Raw genomic sequence first — 25,305 nt, 5'->3', positions numbered from 1 at the left:
CTGAGGGAGGCCATTCGGCCCATCGTGCCTCTGCTGGCTCTTTGAAAGAGCTACCCAATTAGTCCCACTGCCCTGCCCTTTTCCCATAGCTCTGCAATTGTTTTGCCCTTTCCAGTATTTATCCAATTTTTTTGAGATTTATTATTGAATCTCCTACCACTATCCTTTCAGGCAGTGCGTTCCAGATCACAACAACTGTTGTGTAAAAAAATGATTCTCATCTCGCCTCTGGTTCTTTTGCCAATCAACTTAAATGTGTGTCCTCTACTAACTGACCCTTTTGTCACTGGGAACAGTTTTTCCTCACTTCCTCTATCAAAACCATTAATTAATTTGAATAGGTCTATCAAATCTCCCTAGAACCTTCTCTGCTCTAAGGTGAAAAACCCCAGCTTCTCCAGACTCTCCACTTAACTGAAGTCCCTCATCCCTGGAACCATTCTGGTAAATCTCCTCTGCACCCTCTCTAAGGCCTTCACATCCTTCCTAAAGTGTGCTGCCCAGAATTGGACACAATACTCCAGCTGGGGCCTAACCAGTGTTTTATAAAGGTTTATAAGAAGCCCAAATTTAAAAAAAATTTAGATTCCCACCCAAAAATCAAACCAGAAATTCACAGCAACATCTCTGGTCGATCGATGGACCTGCCCTGCCTATACTGAGGGACATGCATGTATCAATGGGTGTACTCTGCCTGTACTGATGGACTGGTCCTGCCTGTACTGACGGACTGGCCCCGCCTGTACTGATGGGCAGGTCCTGCCTGTACTGATGGACATGTCCCTGTCTGTACTGATGGACATGTCCTGCCTGTACTGATGGACTGGCCCTGTCTGTACTGATGGACTGGCCCTGCCTGTACTGATGGACAGGCCCTGCCTATACTGATGGACATGTCCTGCCTGTACTGATGGACATGTCCTGCCTGTACTGATGGACTGGCCCTGTCTGTACTGATGGACATGTCCTGCCTGTACTGATGGACTGGCCCTGCCTGTACTGATGGACATGTCCTGCCTGTACTGATGGACTGGCCCTGCCTGTACTGATGGACATGTCCTGCCTGCACTGATGGACAGGTCCTGCCTGTACTGATGGACATGTCCTGCCTGTACTGATGGACTGGCCCTGTCTGTACTGATGGACTGGCCCTGCCTGTACTGATGGACTGGCCCTGCCTGTACTGATGGACATGTCCTGCCTGTACTGATGGACATGTCCTGCCTGTACTGATGGACATGTCCTGCCTGTACTGATGGACATGTCCTGCCTGTACTGATGGACATGTCCTGCCTGTACTGATGGACATGTCCTGCCTGTACTGATGGACTGTCCCTGCCTGTACTGATGGACTAGCCCTGTCTGTACTGATGGACATGTCCTGCCTGTACTGATGGACATGTCCTGCCTGTACTGATGGACATGTCTTGCCTGTACTGATGGACTGGCCCTGCCTGTACTGATGGACTGGCCCTGCCTTTATTGATGGACTGTCCCTGCCTGTACTGATGGACTGGCCCTGTCTGTACTGATGGACTGGCCCTGTCTGTACTGATGGATTGGCCTGCCTGTACTGATGGACATATCCTGCCTGTACTGATGGACAGGCCCTACCTGTACTGATGGACATGTCCTACCTGTACTGATGGACTGGCCCTGCCTGTACTGATGGACGTGGCCTGCCTGTACTGATGGACATGTCCTGCCTGTACTGATGGACATGTCCTGCCTGTACTGATGGACTGTCCCTGCCTGTACTGATGGACATGTCCTGCCTGTACTGATGGACTGGCCCTGCCTGTACTGATGGACATGTCCTGCCTGTACTGATGGACTGGCCCTGCCTGTACTGATGGACATGTCCTGCCTGTACTGGTGGACATGTCCTGCCTGTACTGATGTACATGTCCTGCCTGTACTGATGGACTGGCCCTGCCTGTACTGATGGACATGTCCTGCCTGTACTGATGGACTGGCCCTGCCTGTACTGATGTACATGTCCTGCCTGTACTGATGGACTGGCCCTGCCTGTACTGATGGACATGTCCTGCCTGTACTGATGCACATGTCCTGTCTGTACTGTTGGACTGGCCCTGCCTGTACTGATGGACATGTCCTGCCTGTACTGGTGGACATGTCCTGCCTGTACTGGTGGACATGTCCTGCCTGTACTGATGGACTGGCCCTGCCTGTACTGATGGACATGTCCTGCCTGTACTGATGGACATGTCCTGCCTGTACTGGTGGACATGTCCTGTCTGTACTGTTGGACTGGCCCTGCCTGTACTGATGGACATGTCCTGCCTGTACTGATGGACAGGTCCTGCCTGTGCTGATGGACTGGTCCTGCCTGTACTGATGGACTGGCCCTGCCTGTACTGGTGGACTGGCCCTGCCTGTACTGATGGACTGGCCCTGCCTGTACTGATGGACTGGCCCTGCCTGTACTGATGGACATATCCTGCCTGTACTGATGGACTGTCCCTGCCTGTACTGATGGACTGGCCCTGCCTGTACTGATGGACTGGCCCTGCCTGTACTGATGGACTGGTCCTGCCTGTACTGATGGACTGGCCCTGCCTGTACTGATGGACTGGCCCTGCCTGTACTGATGGACTGGCCCTGCCTGTACTGATGGACTGGCCCTGCCTGTACTGATGGACATGTCCTGCCTGTACTGATGGACTGTCCCTGCCTGTACTGATGGACTGGCCCTGCCTGTACTGATGGACTGGCCCTGCCTGTACTGATGGACAGGTCCTGCCTGTACTGATGGACATGTCCTGCCTGTACTGATGGACTGTCCCTGCCTGTACTGATGGACTGGTCCTGCCTGTACTGATGGACTGGCCCTGCCTGTACTGATGGACAGGCCCTGCCTGTACTGATGGACTGGCCCTGCCTGTACTGATGGACATGTCCTGCCTGTACTGATGGACTGGCCCTGCCTGTACTGATGGACTGGCCCTGCCTGTACTGATGGACATGTCCTGCCTATACTGATGGACAGGTCCTGCCTGTACTGATGGACAGGTCCTGCCTGTACTGATGGACATGTCCTGCCTGTACTGATGGACTGGTCCTGCCTGTACTGATGGACATGTCCTGCCTGTACTGATGGACTGGCCCTGCCTGTACTGATGGACTGGCCCTGCCTGTACTGACGGCCTGGTGCTTCCCGTGTGATGTTTGCAGTACGTACGGCTCTCTGAAGTGCGTCCGCTGTGCTCCAGGCTCCAGTCACTCCAGTATCCCATCCTGCTGAGTGTTGTGCAGCGGATTCGGACTCGGTACTCAGTCCCTGCTGACAACTGACACAGGCGCTGCTCTCTCCGCAGCTCATCGACAAAATCCAGTAACTGTGGAAGGAGAATGATCAGCTCAGAATAAAAAACACTGTCCAAAGCCAGCCAGCCCAGTGCAGGACTTCTTTTAACTGTTGTCAGGAGCTGGCTTGCCCCTCACAGAAGGAAGAGATGGGATAATAGTCAGCACCAACCTGTCTCCTGGCAGGCTGATGATGATATCTGTACTCCAGCTCACACTTCATTTGCAGGTTTATGTCCAACACCCAGGGTATAATCAGACAGTGGCTGCTCACAGGATCTCCCCGTACAAAGCGAATCACAGGCCGCTCCAGCATCACTAATCAGAAAACACAGGGGGAACAATAATCCGGACTGAAATTACAGAAACAGACTAGCGCTGGCAGCTATTTTACAGCACAGTTTCTCAATTACCACAATATATAAAATCCAGAGAAGGAGCTGGCGCTGGCCAACAGGGACTGTTTCACCAGCGAGATGTACCGAACATTAAAGAGATGTTAAGAAATCCAAAACTCCCCATTACTGTGATCCCAGGGTTGCAGTTACTCTAATTCAGGGATCCCAGCTACTCTAATCCCAGGGTCCCAGTTACTCTAATCCCAGTGTCCCAGGTACAGTGATCCCAGGGTACCAGTAACTCTATTCCAAGTGTCCCAATTACTCTAATCCCTGGGTCCCTGCTACTGTGATCCCAGGGTCCAAGTAGCTCGAATCCCAGGGTCCCAGTTACTCTAATCCCAGGGTCCCAGTTACTCTAATCCCAGGGTTCCAGTTACTCTAATCCCAGGGTTCCAGTTACTCTAATCCCAGGGTCCCAGTTACTCTAATCCCAGGGTCCCAGTTACTCTAATCCCAGGGTTCCAGTTACTCTAATCCCAGTTCCCAGTTACTCTAATCCTAGGGTCCCAGTTACACTAATCCCAGGGTCCCAGTTACTTGAATTCCAGGGTCCCAGTGTCTCTAATCCCAGGGTCCCAGTTACTCTAATCTCAGGGTCCCAGTTACTGTAATCCCATGGTCACAGGCACAGTGATCCCAGGGTCCCAGTAACTCTAATCCCAGTGTCCCGATTACTCTAATCCCAGGGTCCCAGTTACGCTAATCCCAGGGTCCCAGTTACTCTAATCCCAGGGTCCCAGTTACTGTGATCACAATGTCCCAGTTACTCTAATCCCAGAATCCCAGTTTCCCCAAACCCAGAGTCCCTGTTACTCCAATACCAGGGTCCCAGTTACTCAAATCCCAAGGTCCCACGTATTCTAATCCCAGTTACTCAAATCCCTGTTCCCAGTTACTCTAACCCCAGGGTCATAGTTACTCTAATCCCAGGGTCATAGTTACTTGAATTCCAGGGATCCAGTTACTCTAATCCCAGGATCCCAGTTACTCTAATCCCTGGGTCCCTGCTACTGTGATCCCAGGGTCTAAGTAATTCGAATCCCAGGGTCCCAGTTACTCAAATCCCAGGGTCCCACTTACTCTAATCCCAGGGTCCCAGTTACTCAAATCCCTGTTCCCAGTTACTCTAATCCCAGGGTCCCAGTTACTCAAATCCCTGTTCCCAGTTACTCTAATCCCAGGGTCCCAGTTACTCTAATCGCAGGGTCCCAGTTGCTCTAATCTGAGAGTGCCAGTTACTGTAATCCCAGGGTCCCAATTACTCTAATCCCACGGTCCCAGTTACTCTAATCCCAGAGACCCTGATACTCTAAACCCAGGGTCCCAGTTACTCTAATCCCAGGGATCCAGTTACTCTAATCCCAGGGTCCCCGATACTGTGATCTCAAGTTCCCAGATACTGTGAACCCAGGGTCACAGTTACTTTAATCCCAGTGTCCCAGTTACTCTAATCCCAGGATCCCAGTTACTGTAATCTCAAGGTCCCAGTTTCTGTAATCCCATGGTCCCAGTTAATCCATTCCCAGGGTCCCTGTTACTCTAATTCCAGGCTCCCAGTTACTTTTTTCCCAGGTTCCCAATTACTGTAATCCCAGGGTCCCTGTTACTCTAATTCCAAGGTCCCACTTACTTTAATCCCAGCGTCCAAGTTATTCTAATTCCATGGTCCCAGTTATTGTAACCCCAGGGGCCCAGTTAAACTAATCCCAGGTTCCCAGTTACTCTAATCCCAGGGTCATAGAAACATAGAAACATAGAGGATAGGAGCAGGAGTAGGCCATTCAGCCCTTCGAGCCTGCTCCACCATTCAACGAGATCATGGCTGATCATCCAAACCCTAGCACACGGTCCCTACACTGACAGCCATCCCACCCAAGCCATCTCCCCGTAACACCGTAACCCCACGTATTTAATCCCCCCTAACACTAAGGGTCAATTTTTTATCATGCCCAATCAACCTAACCCGCACATCTTTGGACTGTGGGAGGAAACCGGAGCACCCGGAGAAAACCCACGCAAACACGGGGAGAATGTGCAAACTCCACACAGACAGTCACCCGAGGCCGGATTTGAACCCGGGTCCCTGGCGCTGTGAGGCAACAGTGCTAATCACTATGTCCCAGTTACTCTAATCCCAGGGTCCCAGTTACTTTAATCCCAGGGTCCCTGTTACTCTAATCCCAGGGCCCCAGTTACTTTAATATCAGGGAACCAGTTACTCTAATCCCAGGGCCCCAGTTACTCTAATCCCAGGGCCCCAGTTATTCTAATCCCAAGGTCCCAGTTACTCTAATCCCAGTGACCCAGTTACTCTAATCCCAGAGTTGCCGTTACTCTAATCCTAGGTTCCCAGTTATTTAATTGCAGGTTCCCAATTATTGTAATCTCAGAGTCCCAGTTACTCTAATCCCAGGGTCCCAGTTACTGTAATCTAATGGTCCCAGTTTCTGTAATCCCATGGTCCCAGTTAATCTAATCCCAGGGACCCAGTTAACCTAATGCCAGGATCCGAGTTACTCTAATCCCAGGGTCCCAGTTACTTTATTCCCAGGTTCCCAATTATTGTAATCCCAGAGTCCCAGTTACTCTAATCCCAGGGTCCCTGTTACTCTAATTCCAAGGTCCCAGTTACTTTAATCCCAGTGTCCTAGTTATTCTAATTCCATGGTCCCAGTTATTGTAACCCCAGGGACCCAGTTACACTAATCCCAGTGTTGCAGTTACTCTAATCCCAGGGTCCCAGTTAAACTATTCCCAGGGTCCCAGTTAAACTAATCCCAGGGTCCCAGTTACTGACATCCCAGGGTCCCAGTTACTCTAATCCCGGGATCTATTCACACTAATCCCAGGGTGACTGTTCCGCTAATCCCAGGGTCCCAGATACAGACATCCCAGGGTCCCAGTTAATCTAATCCCAGGGACCCAGTTAATGTAATCACAGAGTCCCCGTTACTCTAATTCTAGGTTCCTAGTTACATTAATCACAGATTCGTAGTTACACTAATCCCAGGCTCCCAGTTACTTTATTCCCAGGTTCCAAATTACTGTAATCCCAGCATCCCAGTAACTCTAATCCCAGGGTCCCACTTACTCTAATCGCAGGGTCCCAGTTACTCTAATCCCAGAGTCTCAGTAACTGTAATCCCAGGGAGCCAGTTACTCTAATCCCAGGATCCCAGCTACTGTAATCCCAGGGTCCCAGTTACTCTAATCCCAGAGTCCCAGTTCCTCTAATCCCAGGGTCCCCGATACTGTGATCTCAAGTTCCCAGTTACTGTGATCCCAGGGTCACAGTTACTCTAATCCCAGGGTCCCAGTTACTCTAATCCCAGGGTCCCTGTTAATCCAATCCCAAGGTCCCAGTAACTCTAATCCCAGGATCCGAGTTACTCTAATGCCAGGGTCCAAGTTACTCTAATCCCAGGGTCCCAGTTACTCTAATCCCAGAGTCTCAGTAACTGTAATCCCAGGGAGCCAGTTACTCTAATCCCAGGGTCACAGTTACTCTAATCCCAGGGTCCCAGTTACTCTAATCCCAGGGTCCCTGTTAATCCAATCCCAAGGTCCCAGTAACTCTAATCCCAGGATCCGAGTTACTCTAATGCCAGGGTCCAAGTTACTCTAATCCCAGGGTCCCAGTTACTCTAGTCCCAGAGACCCTGATACTCTAAACCCAGGGTCCCAGTTACTCTAATCCCAGGGTCCCACTTACTCTAATCCCAGGGTCCCAGTTACTCAAATCCCTGTTCCCAGTTACTCTAATCCCAGGGTCATAGTTACTCTAATCCCAGGGTCATAGTTACTTGAATTCCAGGGATCCAGTTACTCTAATCCCAGGATCCCAGTTACTCTAATCCAGGGTCCCAGATACTCTAATCCCTGGGTCCCTGCTACTGTGATCCCAGGGTCTAAGTAATTCGAATCCCAGGGTCCCAGTTACTCAAATCCCAGGGTCCCACTTACTCTAATCCCAGGGTCCCAGTTACTCAAATCCCTGTTCCCAGTTACTCTAATCCCAGGGTCATAGTTACTCTAATCCCAGGGTCATATCACAGAAATCACAGAAACCCCACAGTGCGGATAGAGGCCATTTCGGCCCATCAAGCCTGCACCGACACATATCCCACCCGATCCCCGTAACCCCTACACCAACACATATCCCACCCTATCCCCGTAACCCCACGTATTTAATCCCCCTAACACTAAGGGTCAATTTATCATAGCCAATCAACCTAACCTGCACATCTTTGGACTGTGGGAGGAAACCGGAGCACCCGGAGGAAACCCACGCAAACACGGGGAGAATGTGCAAACTCCACACAGACAGTCACCCGAGGCCGGATTCGAACCCGGGTCCCTGGCGCTGTGAGGCGACAGTGCTAACCACTATGCCACCGTTACTTGAATTCCAGGGATCCAGTCACTCTAATCCCAGGATCCCAGTTACTCTAATCCAGGGTTCCACATACTCTAGTCCCAGGGTCCCAGTTACTCAAATCCCTGTTCCCAGTTACTCTAACCCCAGGGTCATAGTTACTCTAATCCCAGGGTCATAGTTACTTGAATTCCAGGGATCCAGTTACTCTAATCCCAGGATCCCAGTTACTCTAATCCAGGGTCCCAGTTACTCTAATCCCAGGGTCCCAGTTACTCTAATCCCAGGGTCCATCTAACTCTAATCTCAGGGTCCCAGTTACTCAAATCCCTGTTCCCAGTTGCTCTAATCCCAGTGTCCCAGTAACCCTAACCCCAGTGTCCCAGTTACTCTAATCGCAGGGTCCCAGTTGCTCTAATCCCACGGTCCCAGATACTCTAATCCCTGGGTCCCTGCTACTGTGATTCCAGGGTCCCAGTTACTCGAATCCCAGTGTCCAAGTGTCTCGAATCCCAGGGTCCCAGTTACTCTAATCTGAGAGTGCCAGTTACTGTAATCCCAGGGCCCCAATTACTCTAATCCCAGGGTCCCAGTTACTCTAATCCCAGAGACCCTGATACTCTAAACCCAGGGTCCCAGTTACTCTAATCCCAGGGTTCCAGTTACTCTAATCCCAGGGTCCCCGATACTGTGATCTCAAGTTCCCAGATACTGTGGTCCCAGGGTCCCAGTTACTCTAATCCCAGGGTCCCAGTTACTTTAATCCCAGGGTCCCTGTTAATCCAATCCCAGTATCCCAGTTACTCTAATCCCACTGTCCCAGTTACTCTAATCGCAGAGACCCTGATACTCTAAATCCAGGATCCCAGTTACTCTAATCCCAGGGTCCCACTTACTTTAATCCCAGGGTCCCTGTTAATCCAATCCCAGTGTCCCAATTACTCTAATCCCAGGGTCCCAGTTACTCTAATCCCAGAGACCCTGATACTCTAAATCCAGGATCCCAGTTACTCTAATCCCAGGGTCCCAGTTACTTTAATCCCAGGGTCCCTGTTAATCCAATCCCAGTGTCCCAATTACTCTAAACCCAGGGTCCCAGTTACTCTAATCCCAGGGTCCCCGATACTGTGATCTCAAGTTCCCAGATACTGTGATCCCAGGGTCCCAGTTACTCTAATCCCAGGGTCCCAGTTACTTTAATCCCAGGGTCCCTGTTAATCCAATCCCAGTATCCCAGTTACTCTAATCGCAGTGTCCCAGTTACTTTAATCCCAGGGTCCCAGTTACTCTAATCCCAGTGTCCCAGTTACTTTAATCCCAGGGTCCCAGTTACTCTAATCCCAGTGTCCCAGTTACTCTAATCGCAGTGTCCCAGTTACTTTAATCCCAGCGACCAAGTTACCCTAATCCCAGAGTCGCCGTTACTCTAATCCTAGGTTCCCAGTTATTTTAATTGCAGGTTCCCAATTACTGTAATCCCAGGGTCCCAGTTCCACTAATCCCAGGGTCACGGTTAATCCAATCCCAAGGTCCCAGTTACTTTAATCCCAGTATCCCAGTTACTCTAATCCCAGGGTCACGGTTAATCCAATCCCAAGGTCCCAGTTACTTTAATCCCATGGTCCCAGTTAATCCATTCCCAGGGTCCCTGTTACTCTAATTCCAGGCTCCCAGTTACTTTTTTCCCAGGTTCCCAATTACTGCAATCCCAGGGTCCCTGTTACTCTAATTCCAAGGTCCCACTTACTTTAATCCCAGCGTCCAAGTTATTCTAATTCCATGGCCCCAGTTATTGTAACCCCAGGGACCCAGTTAAACTAATCCCAGGTTCCCAGTTATTCTAATCCCAGGGTCCCAGTTACTCTAATCCCAGGGTCCCAGTTACTCTAATCCCAGGGTCCCAGTTACTCTAATCCCAGTGTCCCAGATACTGTGATCCCAGGATCACAGTTACTCTAATCCCAGGGTCCCAGTTGCTTTAATCCCAGGGTCCCAGTTACTTTAATCCCAGGGTCCCTGTTACTCTAATCCCAGGGCCCCAGTTACTCTAATCCCAGACTCGCCGTTACTCAAATCCTAGGTTCCCAGTTATTTTAATTGCAGGTTCCCAATTATTGTAATCCCAGGGTCCCAGTTACTCTAATCCCAGAGTCCCAGATCCTCTAATCCCAGGATCCGAGTTACTCTAATCCCAGGGTCCCAATGACTTTATTCCCAGGTTCCCAATTATTGTAATCCCAGAGTCCCAGTTACTTTAATCCCAGGGTCCCTGTTACTCTAATTCCATGGTCCCAGTTATTGTAACCCCAGGGACCCAGTTACACTAATCCCAGTGTTGCAGTTAAACTATTCCCAGGGTCCCAGTTAAACTAATCCCAGGGTCCCAGTTACTGAAATCCTAGGGTCCCAGTTACTCTAATCCCAGCGACCCAGCTACTGTAATCCCAGGGTCCCAGTTAATCTAATCCCAGGGACCCAGTTACCCTAATCCCAGAATCCGAGTTACTCTAATCCCAGGGTCCCAGTTAATCTAATCACAGTGTCCAAGTTATTCTTAATCCATGGTCCCAGTTATTGTAACCCCAGGGACCCAGTTACTCTAATCCCAGGGTCCCAGTTACTCTAATCCCAGGGTCCCAGTTACTCTAATCCCAGGGTCCCAATTGCTCTAATCCCAGGGTCCCAGTTGCTCTAATCCCAGGGTCCCAGTTACTCTAATCCCAGGGTCCCAGTTATTCTAATCCCAGGGTCCCAGTTGCTCTAATCCCAGGGTCCCAGTTACTCTAATCCCAGGGTCCCAGTTACTCTAATCCCAGGGTCCCAGTTACTCTAATCTTAAGGTACCAGTTACTCTAATCCCATGGTCCCAGTTAAACTAATCCCAGGGTCCCAGTTACTCAAATCCCAGGGTCCCAGTTACTCAAATCCCCGGGTCCCAGTTACTCTAATCCCGGGACCTATTCACACTAAGCCCAGGTTGACTGTTCCGCTAATCCCAGGGTCCCAGATACAGTGATCCCAGGGTCCCAGTTACTCTAATCTCAAGGTCCCAGTTACACTAATCCCAGTGTTGCAGTTACTCTAATCCCAGGGTCCCAGTTACTCTAATCCCAGGGTCCCAGTTACTCTAATCCCAGTGTCCCAGATACTCTAATCCCAGGGTCCCAGTTGCTCTAAACCCAGGGTCCCAGTTACTCTAATCCCAGGGTCCCAGTTACTCTAATCCCAGGGTCCCAGTTACTCTAATCCCAGGGTCCCAGTTACTCTAATCCCAGGGTCCCAGTTACTCTAATCTTAAGGTACCAGTTACTCTAATCCCATGGTCCCAGTTAAACTAATCCCAGGGTCCCAGTTACTCAAATCCCAGGGTCCCAGTTACTCAAATCCCGGGACCTATTCACACTAAGCCCAGGGTGACTGTTCCGCTAATCCCAGGGTCCCAGATACAGTGATCCCAGGGTCCCAGTTACTCTAATCTCAAGGTCCCAGTTACACTAATCCCAGTGTTGCAGTCACTCTAATCCCAGGGTCACAGTTAATGTAATCCCAGGGTCCCAGTTACTCTAATCCCTGGGTCCCAGTTACTGAAATCCTAGGGTCCCAGTTACTCTAATACCTGTGTCCCAGTTACTCTAATCTGAGAGTCCCAGTTACTCTAAACCCAGGATCCGAGTTACTCTAATCCCAGTGTTGCAGTTACTCTAATCCCAGGGTCCCAGTTACTCTAATCCCAGTGTCCCAGATACTGTGATCCCAGGATCACAGTTACTTTAATCCCAGGGTCCCTGTTACTCTAATCCCAGGGCCCCAGTTACTCTAATCCCAGACTCGCCGTTACTCTCATCCTAGGTTCCCAGTTATTTTAATTGCAGGTTCCCAATTATTGTAATCCCAGGGTCCCAGTTACTCTAATCCCAGAGTCCCAGTTCCTCTAATCCCAGGATCCGAGTTACTCTAATCCCAGGGTCCCAATTACTTTATTCCCAGGTTCCCAATTATTGTAATCCCAGAGTCCCAGTTACTTTAATCCCAGGGTCCCTGTTACTCTAATTCCATGGTCCCAGTTATTGTAACCCCAGGGACCCAGTTACACTAATCCCAGTGTTGCAGTTAAACTATTCCCAGGGTCCCAGTTAAACTAATCCCAGGGTCCCAGTTACTGAAATCCTAGGGTCCCAGTTACTCTAATCCCAGCGACCCAGCTACTGTAATCCCAGGGTCCCAGTTAATCTAATCCCAGGGACCCAGTTACCCTAATCCCAGAATCCGAGTTACTCTAATCCCAGGGTCCCAGTTAATCTAATCACAGTGTCCAAGTTATTCTTATTCCATGGTCCCAGTTATTGTAACCCCAGGGACCCAGTTACTCTAATCCCAGGGTCCCAGTTACTCTAATCCCAGGGTCCCAGTTACTCTAATCCCAGGGTCCCAATTGCTCTAATCCCAGGGTCCCAGTTGCTCTAATCCCAGGGTCCCAGTTACTCTAATCCCAGGGTCCCAGTTACTCTAATCCCAGGGTCCCAGTTGCTCTAATCCCAGGGTCCCAGTTACTCTAATCCCAGGGTCCCAGTTACTCTAATCCCAGGGTCCCAGTTACTCTAATCTTAAGGTACCAGTTACTCTAATCCCATGGTCCCAGTTAAACTAATCCCAGGGTCCCAGTTACTCAAATCCCAGGGTCCCAGTTACTCTAATCCCGGGACCTATTCACACTAAGCCCAGGTTGACTGTTCCGCTAATCCCAGGGTCCCAGATACAGTGATCCCAGGGTCCCAGTTACTCTAATCTCAAGGTCCCAGTTACACTAATCCCAGTGTTGCAGTTACTCTAATCCCAGGGTCCCAGTTACTCTAATCCCAGGGTCCCAGTTACTCTAATCCCAGGGTCCCAGATACTCTAATCCCAGGGTCCCAGTTGCTCTAAACCCAGGGTCCCAGTTACTCTAATCCCAGGGTCCCAGTTACTCTAATCCCAGGGTCCCAGTTACTCTAATCCCAGGGTCCCAGTTACTCTAATCTTAAGGTACCAGTTACTCTAATCCCATGGTCCCAGTTAAACTAATCCCAGGGTCCCAGTTACTCAAATCCCAGGGTCCCAGTTACTCAAATCCCGGGACCTATTCACACTAAGCCCAGGGTGACTGTTCCGCTAATCCCAGGGTCCCAGATACAGTGATCCCAGGGTCCCAGTTACTCTAATCTCAAGGTCCCAGTTACACTAATCCCAGTGTTGCAGTCACTCTAATCCCAGGGTCACAGTTAATGTAATCCCAGGGTCCCAGTTACTCTAATCCCTGGGTCCCAGTTACTGAAATCCTAGGGTCCCAGTTACTCTAATACCTGTGTCCCAGTTACTCTAATCTGAGAGTCCCAGTTACTCTAAACCCAGGATCCGAGTTACTCTAATCCCAGTGTTGCAGTTACTCTAATCCCAGGGTCCCAGTTAATCTAATCACAGTGTCCAAGTTATTCTTATTCCATGGTCCCAGTTATTGTAACCCCAGGGACCCAGTTACTCTAATCCCAGGGTCCCAGTTACTCTAATCCCAGGGTCCCAGTTGCTCTAATCCCAGGGTCCCAGTTGCTCTAATCCCAGGGTCCCAGTTACTCTAATCCCAGGGTCCCAGTTGCTCTAATCCCAGGGTCCCAGTTACTCTAATCCCAGCGACCCAGCTACTGTAATCCCAGGGTCCCAGTTAATCTAATCCCAGGGACCCAGTTACCCTAATCCCAGAATCCGAGTTACTCTAATCCCAGGGTCCCAGTTAATCTAATCACAGTGTCCAAGTTATTCTTATTCCATGGTCCCAGTTATTGTAACCCCAGGGACCCAGTTACTCTAATCCCAGGGTCCCAGTTGCTCTAATCCCAGGGTCCCAGTTGCTCTAATCCCAGGGTCCCAGTTACTCTAATCCCAGGGTCCCAGTTACTCTAATCCCAGGGTCCCAGTTGCTCTAATCCCAGGGTCCCAGTTACTCTAATCCCAGGGTCCCAGTTACTCTAATCCCAGGGTCCCAGTTACTCTAATCTTAAGGTACCAGTTACTCTAATCCCATGGTCCCAGTTAAACTAATCCCAGGGTCCCAGTTACTCAAATCCCAGGGTCCCAGTTACTCAAATCCCAGGGTCCCAGTTACTCTAATCCAGGGACCTATTCACACTAAGCCCAGGTTGACTGTTCCGCTAATCCCAGGGTCCCAGATACAGTGATCCCAGGGTCCCAGTTACTCTAATCTCAAGGTCCCAGTTACACTAATCCCAGTGTTGCAGTTACTCTAATCCCAGGGTCCCAGTTACTCTAATCCCAGGGTCCCAGTTACTCTAATCCCAGGGTCCCAGTTACTCTAATCCCAGGGTCCCAGTTGCTCTAATCCCAGGGTCCCAGTTACTCTAATCCCAGGGTCCCAGTTACTCTAATCCCAGGGTCCCAGTTACTCTAATCCCAGGGTCCCAGTTACTCTAATCCCAGGGTCCCAGTTACTCTAATCTTAAGGTACCAGTTACTCTAATCCCATGGTCCCAGTTAAACTAATCCCAGGGTCCCAGTTACTCTAATCCCAGGGTCCCAGTTGCTCTAATCCCAGGGTCCCAGTTACTCTTATCCCAGGGTCCCAGTTACTCTAATCCCAGGGTCCCAGTTACTCTAATCTTAAGGTACGAGTTACTCTAATCCCATGGTCCCAGTTAAACTAATCCCAGGGTCCCAGTTACTCAAATCCCAGGGTCCCAGTTACTCAAATCCCAGGGTCCCAGTTACTCTAATCCTGGGACCTATTCACACTAAGCCCAGGTTGACTGTTCCGCTAATCCCAGGGTCCCAGATACAGTGATCCCAGGGTCCCAGTTACTCTAATCTCAAGGTCCCAGTTACACTAATCCCAGTGTTGCAGTTACTCTAATCCCAGGGTCCCAGTTACTCTAATCCCAGGGTCCCAGTTACTCTAATCCCAGGGTCCCAGTTACTCTAATCCCAGGGTCCCAGTTGCTCTAATCCCAGGGTCCCAGTTACTCTAATCCCAGGGTCCCAGTTACTCTAATCCCAGGGTCCCAGTTACTCTAATCCCATGGTCCCAGTTAAACTAATCCCAGGGTCCCAGTTACTCAAATCCCAGGGTCCCAGTTACTCAAATCCTAGGGTCCCAGTTACTCTAATCCCGGGACCTATTCACACTAAACCCAGGGTGACTGTTCCGCTAATCCCAGGGTCCCAGATACAGTGATCCCAGGGTCCCAGTTACTCTAATCTCAAGGTCCCAGTTACACTAATCCCAGTGTTGCAGTCACTCTAATCCCAGGGTCACAGTTAATGTAATCCCAGGGTCCCAGTTACTCTAATCCCTGGGTCCCAGTTACTGAAATCCTAGGGTCCCAGTTACTCTAATACCTGTGTCCCAGTTACTCTAATCTGAGAGTCCCAGTTACTCTAAACCCAGGATCCGAGTTACTCTAATCCCAGTGTTGCAGTTACTCTAATCCCAGGGTCCCAGTTAAACTAATCCCAGGGTCCCAGTTACTCAAATCCCAGGGTCCCAGTTAAACTAATCCCAGGGTCCCAGTTACTCTAATCCCAGGGTCCCAGTTACTCTAATCCCAGGGTCCCAGTTACTCAAATCCCAGGGTCCCAGTTACTCTAATCCCAGGGTCCCAGTTACTCTAATCCCAGGGTCCCAGTTACTCTAATCCCAGGGTCCCAGTTACTCTAATCCCAGTGTTGCAGTTACTCTAATCCCAGGGTCCCAGTTAAACTAATCCCAGGGTCCCAGTTACCCTAATCCCAGGGTCTCTGTTACTCTAACCCCAGGGTCCCAGTTACTCTAATACCAGGGTCCCAGTTACTCTAATCCCAGGGTTCCAGTTACTCTAATCCCAGGGTCCCAGTTAAACTAATCCCAGGGTCCCAGTTACTCTAATCCCAGGGTCCCAGTTACTCTAATCCCAGGGTCCCAGTTACTCTAATCCCAGGGTCCCAGTTAAACTAATTCCAGGGGCCCAGTTACTCTAATCCCAGGGTCCCAGTTAAACTAATCCCGGGGTCCCAGTTACTCTAATCCCAGGGTCCCAGTTACTCTAATCCCAGGGTCCCAGTTACTCTAATCCCAGGGTCCCAGTTACTCTAATCCCAGGGTCCCAGTTACTCTAATCCCAGGGTCCCAGTTACTCTAATCCCAGGGTCCCAGTTACTCTAATCCCAGGGTCCCAGTTACTCTAATCCCAGGGTCCCAGTTGCTCTAATCCCAGGGTCCCAGTTGCTCTAATCCCAGGGTCCCAGTTACACTAATCCCAGGGTCCCAGTTACTCTAACCCCAGGGTCCCAGTTAAACTAATCCCAGGGTCCCAGTTACTCTAATCCCAGGGTCCCAGTTACTCTAATCCCAGGGTCCCAGTTACTCTAATCCCAGGGTCCCAGTTACTCTAATCCCATGGTCCCAGTTAATCTAATCCCAGGGTCCCAGTTACCCTAATCCCATAGTCCCAGTTAAACTAATCCCAGGGTCCCAGTTACTGTAATCTCAAGTCCCAGTTACTCTAATCCCAGGGTCCCAGTTACTAACATTCCAGGGTCCCAGTTACTCTAATCCCAGGGTCCCAGTTAAACTAATCCCAGGGTCTCAGTTACTCTAATCCCAGGGTCCCAGTTAAACTAATTCCAGGGTCCCAGTTACTCTAATCCCAGGGTCCCAGTTACTCTAATCCCTGGGTCCCAGTTACTGAAATCCCAGGGTCCCAGTTACTCTAATCCCAGGGTCCCAGTTAAACTAATCCCAGGGTCTCAGTTACTCTAATCCCGGGGTCTCAGTTACTCTAATCCCGGGGTCCCAGTTACTCTAATCTCAGGGTCCCAGTTACTCTAATCCCAGGGTCCCAGTTACTTTATTCCCAGGTTCCAAATTACTGTAATCGCAGGGTCCCAGTTACTCTAATCCCAGAGTCTCAGTAACTGTAATCCCAGGGGGCAAGTTACTCTAATCCCAGGATCCCAGCTACCTTAATCCCAGGGCCCCAATTACTCTAATCCCAGGGTCCCAGTTACACTAATCCCAGGGTTGCAGTGACAGTGATCCCAGGGTCCCAGGTACTGTAATCCCAGTGTCCCTGTTACTTGAATCCCAGGGTCCCAGCTACTGTATTCCCAGGGTCCCAGTTACTCTAATCCCAGAATCCCAGTTTATCCAATCCCAGGGTTCCAGTTACTGTAATCCCAGTGTTCCTGTTACTCTAACACCATAGTCCCAGTTGCTCTAATCCCAGGGTCCCAGTTACTCTAATCCCAGGATCTGAGTTACTCTAATCCCAGGGTCCCAGTTACTCTAATCCCAGGGTCCCAGTTACTCTAATCCCAGGGTCCCAGTTGCTGTAAGTCACTGGAGTCGAATGGATATATCTTAATTTAATAAGGCACATTAGAGGAATTCATTTGCAGAGGCAGAGAGTGACAGAGAGCGACAGATAGGGACAGTGCAGTTTAACTGAAATCTAAGAGCAGTGCTTTCAGGAGCCTGGAGGCCCTCTCACCCGCATCCATTGCATCGAGACACAGGACGTCGGATTCGATGGATCCGAGTACATTCTGAGCTAGGACCGAGATGTCGTCAGTGGAGAAGAGACGCAGCATGTGGCGGGGCACTCTACAGGAGCGGGAATCCCGGGACACGCAGTCACTCCACTCTGCATTCGCTTCATGGTTATGACACTTTGCCAGATTCCTAAAAGTTGTAATAAAAACATACGTATGAGATCTGCAGGAAATCGAGACAGGCACACAGTCCAGATTTCGGATCGAGCTGCAATTCCAGCAGCTCCATCACCAGCAGTATTTGTCAACCCAGCCACCAGCACAGGCTCGGGATTAGACTCACACTCACAGCTAGGGTGTGAACTCACACTCACACACTCACAGCTAGGGTGTGAACTCACACTCACACACTTACAGCTAGGGTGTGAACTCACACTCACAGCTAGGGTGTGAACTCACACTCACAGCTAGGGTGTGAACTCACACTCACACACTCACAGCTAGGGTGTGAACTCACACTCACACACTCACAGCTAGGGTGTGAACTCACACTCAGCTAGGGTGTGAACTCACACTCACACTCTTTGGGTGTGAAATCACACTCACATGCACACGCACACACCTAGGGTGTGAAATCGCAATCACACACCTCGGGTGTGAAATCACACTCATGCTTCAGTGTGAAATCACACTCACACACACCTAGGGTGTGAAATCACACTCACACACACCTCAGGTGTGAAATCACACTCACACACCTCGGGTGTGAAATCACACTCACACACTTCGGGTGTGAAATCACACTCACTCACACCTCAGGTGTGAAATCACACTCACACACTTCGGGTGTGAAATCACACTCACACACACCTCAGCTGTGAAATCACACTCACACACTTCGGGTGTGAAATCACACTCACACACACCTCGGGTGTGAAATCACACTCACACACTTCGGGTGTGAAATCACACTCACACACTTCGGGTGTGAAATCACACTCACACACACCTCGGGTGTGAAATCACACTCACACACTTTGGGTGTGAAATCACACACACACTTCGGGTGTGAAATCACACACACACCTCAGGTGTGAAATCACACTCACACACTTCGGGTGTGAAATCACACTCACACACACCTCAGCTGTGAAATCACACTCACACACTTCGGGTGTGAAATCACACTCACACACACCTCGGGTGTGAAATCACACACACACACACCTAGGGTGTGAAATCACACTCACACACACCTCGGGTGTGAAATCACACTCACACACTTTGGGTGTGAAATCACACTCCCACACTTCGGGTGTGAAATCACACTCACACACACCTCGGGTGTGAAATCACACTCACAATACACTCACCTCGGGTGTGAAATTTCTCACACTCACACACACACACCTCTAGAGTGAACATATCAAATTCACTAATGACATCTGATGTGACTGTGACCATGAGCAGAGTAACGTGTGAATTGTCATGTAGAATGCATTGGAAAAAGGGTATAAAACGTGTGTGCTGGAACAGATACCTTGGAATTCGCTTAAAGTCTGATCAACCTGAAAATCCCAAGCTTGAAAGAGTAACGTGTTTTGGATTTTCCAGCTAACTGGTCTGGTTTTGCCATAAGTGCTGCTCTTAAGTGGTTGTTTAATTATTGTTAATAATTATTATTATTTCATGCTTAATAAATCTGTGACATCTGACATTTCTTGCTTTGAACCCTATTATTTTGAGGAGGTTAAGCAACGCCTCAATTTTAAAATTCTCATCCTTGTTTTCAAATCCCTCCATGACCTCATTCCTCCCTATCTCTGTAAACCTCCTCCAGATCTCCTGCAGAGGCAGCTGAACGATTGGTCTCAATTTTAGTGACAAAGAAGTCCATGAGCTCCTCAGACTTGTTGGAGGTGAGTGTGGAGGAGGCAAGGGAGAGGGTTTTAATACACACTCACATACACATACCAATACACGCACAAACCAATACACACACCTAAACACACACATACACACACCAATGCGCACACACACCAATGCACACACCTAAACACACACATACACACACACCAATACACACAACAAAACATGCAAACATACACACCAATACACACAGCAAAACACACACCAATACACACACCAATACACACAGCAAAACACACACCAAAACACACACCAAAACACACACCAATACACACACCAATACACACAACAAAACACACAGCAAAACAGACACACACAAACACACCAACACACACACCAATAAACATACACACACCAGTGAAGGAATAAGCCATATAACTTTTCAGAAAAATACACCATTCTATGAAAGAAATCTAGAAAACTAACTATGAAAAAGCTGTGAAAGCATTCTGGCTATTGAGATAAGATAGTTGTTGACACTGAATCAATAACCTTATTGAAACAGAAGGTTAAAGGCTCCAGCAGGCTGAACCTCTCAGAATGAAACAATGGTTCACCCTGGATAAGGTGTTCTAATTTACACCTCGTAAAGAAGCACAAACATCTGCCTTCGTAAAAATGACATCAAGTAAAAAACACACCTGCTGTCACACTGTTTTTTATGGTAAACTTAGAACACCTAGAGAGGAGACATGCTTCTGTAATGCTACCAGCTGAGGTGACTAAGAATTGCAGGGGTCAGCAAAAACATGACTAGAGATAATTAGCTTTAATCAGCAGAAAACCTTAAAGGAAATACAACTGGAAAAGGGTATAAATATTGAACTCTCAAATGGGATAGTAGACTTGCTGTAATTGGGCAAAGTGATTCTTGGCTTCAGAGGCATCTCTGTAAGTCTCCAACTCTTTGTACCTTGGGGATCAAAGGTATTTGATTTTGGAGGATATCCTGAATAGAACATTAAGAACTGTAAAACTGTAGCGAAGTTAAGATTTGAAACTAAGGTTCTCTGATAATAAGATTGTAAGCTTTCTCTTTTTGGAACTGTTAATGTTGCGATTGACTCACCAACTGTAAATTACATGTCAGTTCTTTAATAAATCTATATATTTTTAGAACTGTCTCACATAAGACTTCTATATCAAAAACTCGCAAACTCAATTTCTCTATACTCTTTGGTGAGGAGTTGCAGAATTCTGGGGGAGTTTCCCTGACCCTCATAATATCCGTAACGTTGCAGTCCAGCTAAACTTATTAAAAGTGCTATCTGGAAGACGGTAACATTTTCAGGTTGTTCCTTTCCTTTAGGGAGAAATAGTCTGGACCTTAAGACCCAATTAAGCGTCTTTAGGATTCGGCTACCTCAAACTTTAGTTGAAGGTGAACGTCTGAGAAATATGCCTGATCTGGGGTAGCCCTAAAGGGGCTAGGACTAGTAATTATCCCCTCAGTTGGCGCCAATCATGATACAGAACCCTATACTTATATTTATGTCTATATCCATCTCGTAGATTGTTAAGTATAGAAGGAGTGTTTTACTGATGGTGGTACTAAGACCCAGATTGAACTCTCTAGAGATGACAAGTCCCTGATCAGGTCTTGTAGAACTTAAATCAGAACTCCCTCAATATACCACTGAGGTCTAGAAATTTCTTATAAAGTTCATATTAAATCCTAACCGAGGTTAGGTCCTGATGAAATGGAAAACCCTGTAGGAATTGGCCAAGTTTTTTATTAGGAAATTCAAATGATTGCTTTATTAGAAGAAATAATCCTATCCCTGTACCCCCACAAGACCAAGTAATAATTTGTGATGGATCGTCAATGACGATTAAAAAAGGGACATCCCAACAATCCTCAGCTGGGATGGGGATAGTAGTAGGGACGTTGAGATTCCTATTCTTTTTATCCAAAAGAATTACTGTCCATACCACTTGGCCATAAGACAGCGCAATATGCTGAAGCCGCAGCATTACGGTATGCTTTAGAAAAGGCAGACCCTATTAAACCCACATTAATCTGTACGGATAGTGACGACTGTAAAAGAGGATATAACCAAGATCTAGTTTTCTGGGAACAAACAAACTTTACCAATAACCCATAAAACATAAGTCATTGTGGGAAGACATTCTCCGTTCGAGGATGGCCAAACAGAATTGTCAGGAGATTCATGTAAACGGGCATACCACTGGGACAGTACACTCAAAAGGAAACAGTCTTGCAGATGAACAAGCGAAACGTTCAGTCTGCATGACACCCCCTCAAGAGGGGCCTGCTAATATTAGTGTAATCACTAGGGCAGAACGGGCAGCTAATCAGGATGAGGAACTGATTCAGCTATTAGACCCAACAAAAGAGAATCCACCAGAATGTCCATCAAAGTACTTTTACTCGGAAACCCCTACTGGTATTGCACTAGTTAAGTTGCCCACGGGAAACCGAGAAGTACCCCCGGGACACAAACGAGAACAGCTTGTAAAAGAAGCTCACGGGGGCATAGGTCAAGCACATTGTGATGCCAGAACAACATTCTGCAAATTGACCCCCTTATATTCGTGGCCAGGCATGCTTAAAGCCTGTAAAACATATGTGGCAAATTGTGAGCCATGCTATTTAACCAATAAGTCATCACTAATTATGCCACCACCATTGGCTCCTGTGAAAGCTGATGAGCCAATGGGGGAATTCTTCATTGACTTTATTGGACCACTTCCCCCATCTTTGGGATATAGACATGTTCTTGTTTGTGTAGATGGATGCACTGGCTGGTCCCACAAAAACTGTTTCGGAAAACGCACTCGCCAATGCTATTACTGACATAATTACTGTAGCTAGTGCACCCAAAACCTTACACTCCGATCAAGGCGGAACCTTTGTCTCCAAGGTCTTCAAAGACTACTGTGAACAAAGGGGGATTGGGTTAGAGCACAGCATGCCACGTCATCCGCAATCAGCAGGGCTGGTGGAACGTAAAAATCAGGAAGTATAATATCCTTAATAATGTGCCCGCATCTGCATCAGGGACAGTGTCCCCTAAAACTCCATATTATCTGATGTATGGGGTTGAGATGCATACACTGCTTACCCATGGTTCTTTTATTGCCTCTACACTCTGATTCCTTGACCGGACAGCGACAGTTAGATTAAAAAAAGAAGTAACAGAGGAGATTCATCAAATTGATCAGAGGATAAGGGAGGCAAATCGGCAGAAAAAATTGACGAACAAAGCATGGCAACCCCTAGCAGGAGAATGGGTACAGGAAAAGAAGTTCAAGCAAAAACCTGGTTTAAGACCTAAGTGGAAAAAACCTGTTCAAATACGTTCCGTTATTGATGAAAGAACAGCTAAAATACATATTATCCAGCTGAATGGCAAGCATATTCTTAAAACTGTCTCCATAGACAATCTCAAAAGATGTCCTGCGGGATACTGAAATGGAGGAACAATACAAGGTGCAGTCGTGCACTGTCTTTCAAGACCCAGCTTGGAGCACGACACAGGAAATGGATGTGATCAAACTACTGACGACGGTCAGCCAGACGGTGTCGCCGACTCCTCTACACGATGCTTGGCAGCGCCTCAGGAATTGGATTCGCAAAAAGCCACAACCGAAACAAGTAAAGATCAATGAGTTACTTCAACGAAGGAGGGAAACACTGCAGATGGAGAAGGAATCAACTGAGCTCCTGGCAAGGCCTTTCCGAAAACAAGAATCTGTCCTCACGCTGGATCAAAGGAACAACGTGTCAAGCTTCAGCGAGTTCCAAATGACGTCTCCTTGACTCGTATGAATAACTCACCTCTACGGAACGTACATCTGCCAATTGGACATTCTAAGTACATGTTGTTTCGCTAATTGTATGACAATGTACCTATCATTCTTTCAATTTGTGTTCAATTTAAAATAAGGCAAAACATTGTCCTGGGATGACTTAAAAGGAATTTTTATGCAGCACACGATTGGGCTCTTGTGAATCTCGTGAAATTAATGTACTATTGCAACCTTATTAGTAACATTGACCAAACTCTTCCCTGATGTTTGAGCTCATTTTTTGGTCAAGAGGGGGGTGTGAAAGAATAAGCCATATAACTTATTCAGAAAAATACAACATTCTATGAAAGAATTCTGGCCTCATTGAAACATGACAAACTGGGTTTGGAAATCTAGAACCCTAACAATGAAATAGCTGTGAAAGTATTCTGGCTATTGAGATAAGATCGTTGTTGACCCTGAATCAATAACATTAATGAAACAGAAGGTTAAAGGCTCCGGCAGGCTGACACTTTCGGAACAAGACAATGGTTCACCCTGGATAAGATGTTCTAATTTACACCTCGTAAAGAGGCACAAACATCTGCCTTCATAAAAATGACATCAAGTAAAAAACAGACATGCTGTTACACCGTTTTTTATGGTAAACTTAGAACACCTAGAGAGGAGACATAATTCTGTAATGCTACCAGCTGATGTGACTGTAAGAATTGCAGGGGTCAGCAGAAACATGACTAGAGATAATTAGCTTACATCAGCAGAAAACATTAAAAGAAATACCACTGGACAAGGGTATAAATATTGATCTCTCAAATGGGATAGTAGACTCGCTGTAATCGGGCAAAGCGATTCTCGGCTTCAGAGGCGGCTCTGTAAGTCTCCAACTCTTTTGTGCCTCAGGGATCAAAGGTATTTGATTTTGGTGGATATCCTGAATAGAACTTTAAGAACTGTAAAAGTGTAGCGAAGTTAAGATTTGAAACTAAGGTTCTCTGATAATAAGATTGTAAGCTTTCTCTTTTTGGAACTGTTAATGTTGCAATTGACTCACCAACGGTAAATTGCATGTCAGTTCTTTAATAAATCTATATATTTTTAGAATTGTCTCACATAAGACTTCTATATCAAAAACTCGCAAACTCAATTTCTCTATACTCTTTGGTGAGGAGTTGCAGAATTCTGGGGGAGTTTTCCGGACCCTCATAATATCCGGAACATTACAATCTAGCTAAACTTATTAAAAGTGCTATCTGGGGGACTGTAACATTTTCAGGTTGTTCCTTTCCTTTAGGAAGACCCAATTAAGCATCTTTAGGATTTGGCTACCCCAAACTTTATTTGAAAGTGAACATCTAAGGAATACACCTGATCCGGGGTAGCCCTAAAGGGGCTAGGACTAGTAATTATCCCTTCACACCAGTATACGCACACACTCCATTACACACACACACCAATAACACAAACACACACACACCAATACACACACACACACACACACCAATACACACACCAATACACACAATACACTCACACACACCAATACACACACACACACACACCAAGTGGATGATCCATATCGGCATACTCCTGAGGTCCCCACCATCACAGAAGCCATTCTACATCCAATTCAATTCTCTCCACGTGATATGAAGAAAAGGCTGAGCGCACTGGATACAGCAAAGGCTATGGGCCCCGACAACATCCCGGCTATCGTGCTGAAGACTTGTGCTCCAGAACTAGCTGCGCCTCTAGCCAAGCTGTTCCAGTACAGCTACAACACTGGCATCTATCCGACAATGTGGAAATCAGCTCAGGTATGTCCTGTCCACAAAAAGCAGGACAAATCCAACTCGGCCAATTACCACCCATCAGTCTACTCTCAATCATCAGCAAAGTGATGGAAGGTGTCATCGACAGTGCTATCAAGCGGCACTTACTCACCAATAACCTGCTCACTGAGGCCCAATTTGGGTTCCGCCAAGACCA

At 47.9% G+C, this 25,305-nt stretch overlaps 1 protein-coding gene across 1 annotated transcript in view; it reads right to left on the bottom strand.

Moving 5' to 3' along the window:
- The window catches only part of LOC147103060 (granulocyte colony-stimulating factor receptor-like), a 348,122-nt gene that overhangs the window by 126,613 nt on the left and 196,204 nt on the right, over positions 1–25,305 (bottom strand). Inside the window, 3 exon segments of the mRNA XM_085962336.1 lie at positions 3,203–3,359; positions 3,500–3,645; positions 17,616–17,806. Coding sequence (XP_085818462.1) covers positions 3,203–3,359; positions 3,500–3,645; positions 17,616–17,806 — 494 coding nt within the window.

The sequence above is a fragment of the Somniosus microcephalus genome, chromosome 20 (assembly GCF_052327205.1).
Source record: "Somniosus microcephalus isolate GS21.2 chromosome 20, FLI_Smic_1.0, whole genome shotgun sequence".
Taxonomy (NCBI): domain Eukaryota; kingdom Metazoa; phylum Chordata; class Chondrichthyes; order Squaliformes; family Somniosidae; genus Somniosus; species Somniosus microcephalus.
This window is presented reverse-complemented; position numbering and strand designations above follow the sequence as displayed.